Source organism: Otolemur garnettii, unplaced genomic scaffold, assembly GCF_000181295.1.
Source record: "Otolemur garnettii isolate 467f Iridium unplaced genomic scaffold, OtoGar3 scaffold00142, whole genome shotgun sequence".
Lineage (NCBI taxonomy): Eukaryota > Metazoa > Chordata > Mammalia > Primates > Galagidae > Otolemur > Otolemur garnettii.
Window position 1 is genome coordinate 1927073 of NW_003852537.1, and position 1891 is coordinate 1928963.

Consider the following 1891-nt stretch of genomic DNA (forward strand, 5'->3'; position numbering starts at 1 on the left):
TCTAAAATCCTTCTCTAGGGCTGCAACCACCCTGGGTTGTCCTTCACTGCCCAGTTTTTCTTTCTTTCTTCTTCTTTTTTTTTTTTTTTTTTTTTGAGATGCCTATCCAGGACTTTTAAAAAAATTACTGTTCACAAAATAATAGCACTCTTTAGGATATGACATCAAGTGCTGCCTTTCTCCACTTCCCCCAAATATTGCTGTTTAGCTGAACTACCTCCTCCCTTTGCATAATGGGTGGCATTTGTATTCCTTCAAACTTGTGTCCTTGTTCCTTCTTTGGTAGCTCTCCTGGCAAAGTAATATACATTAAAAATCTGTTAGACCTTCCAGCCAGGTGTGGTGGCTCATACCTGTTACCCTAATATTTTGGGAGGACAAAGCGGGTGGATTGCTTGATCTTAGGAGTTTGAGACCAGCCTATTTCTAAAAATAGAAAAGACTACCTGGGCATTGCGGCTATGGTTCCAGCTACTTGGCAGGCTGAGGCAAGAGGATTGTTAGAATCCAAAAGTTTGAGGTTGCTTTGAGCTATGATGCCCTGGCACTCTACCCAGGGGGACAGCTTGAGGCTCTGTCTCAAAAAAAAAAAAAAAAAAAAGTTTATTAATTATAAGGGGATATCTCCTATATAATTATAATTATTTGTGGGTGGCACTATATTTGGCCAAAAAAACTCTATAAACTGATAGTCTGGAAATAATGCATTTTGTACAATAAATATAAATGTAAAAACATACATTTATATTTGTATATAAACATTTTTCCTTTTTTGAAATAGAATCTCACTCTGCTACCCAGACTGGAGTGCTGTGGCATCATCCTGGCTCACAGAAAACTCAAATTCCTGGGTTCATGTAATACTCCTGGCTCAGCCTCCCTAGTAGCCAGGACCACAGGTACCTACCATAATCCCCAGCTAAGTTTTCTATTTTTAGTAGCTATGGGGTTTCACTCTTGCTCAATGGCTGGTCTTGAACTCCTGAGCTCAAGGGATCCTCCTGTCTTGGAGTCCCAGAGTGCTAGGATTATAGGCATAAGCCACCATGCCTGGCCTATATACACATATTTATATGCACATATATATCATAGATCTCTGAAATGGGAGGAAGATCATGTAATTTTCCATCAATTTGGGAAAGGTGAAACTGTCCCTTCTGGAATGGTAACCTTTGGTCTGATTCCACAGAGGGAAGCTCCCTTGAGGGGCGGCTCCTGTCTAGGGTCTCATGTTCTCTTGAACTTGCTCACAGGCAGCAGAGAAAGTGTCTGAGAAGGAAAATTTGTGTCTTCTGATAGAAGAACTTGGTGGGATTGATAAAATTGAGGCTTTACAACTTCACGAGAATCATCGGATTGGCCAGACTGCTCTACGTATCATTGAGAAACACTTTGAGGTAAGTGACTTCAGAGTGTGAAGGAGTGCCCATGTGTCCTGGTGGGTCACTTCAGTGGATGGTCACCCTGTGGGACTTGTGCTACTGTCTGGGGCAGGTGGGTAGACAGGCCTAAACTTAGCCCTGAGGGGCTCCCCCACCTGTGCTCTATGGGGCACCTTTGAACATCAGCCTCTAGGTACCTGGGAGTTATTCTGGTCCCATGGGAGCTTGTCCTGCTGCCTCTGGCTTAAAACTCCAGTTTATTGGCTTCCTTTTGGGGAGGGATTTAAGGGAGAGCAGGTGTAGTATGAGACTAATGGGACTTCCTATCCAAGAATACAAACAACAGAGACTGCAGGCCCAGTTTTGATAAAATCATTTTTGCCATTTATTGAATTTTGTCTCTTTCCAGAATAAAGTATTTAGGGATAAATTCTACAGAACACTTCTAAGTTTTCTGCAGGAGCAGGAAATAATGATCAGATAGCATCTGACTTTTTTTTTTTTTTTTT

General features: G+C 41.8%; 1 protein-coding gene across 1 annotated transcript in view; it reads left to right on the forward strand.

The window, feature by feature from the left end:
* Positions 1-1891, forward strand: part of KPNA7 (karyopherin subunit alpha 7) — a 27628-nt gene that overhangs the window by 22304 nt on the left and 3433 nt on the right. Inside the window, exon 9 of the mRNA XM_012810784.1 lies at positions 1254-1397. Within this exon, the coding sequence (XP_012666238.1) occupies positions 1254-1397 (144 nt within the window). The remainder of the gene's footprint in view (positions 1-1253; positions 1398-1891) is intronic.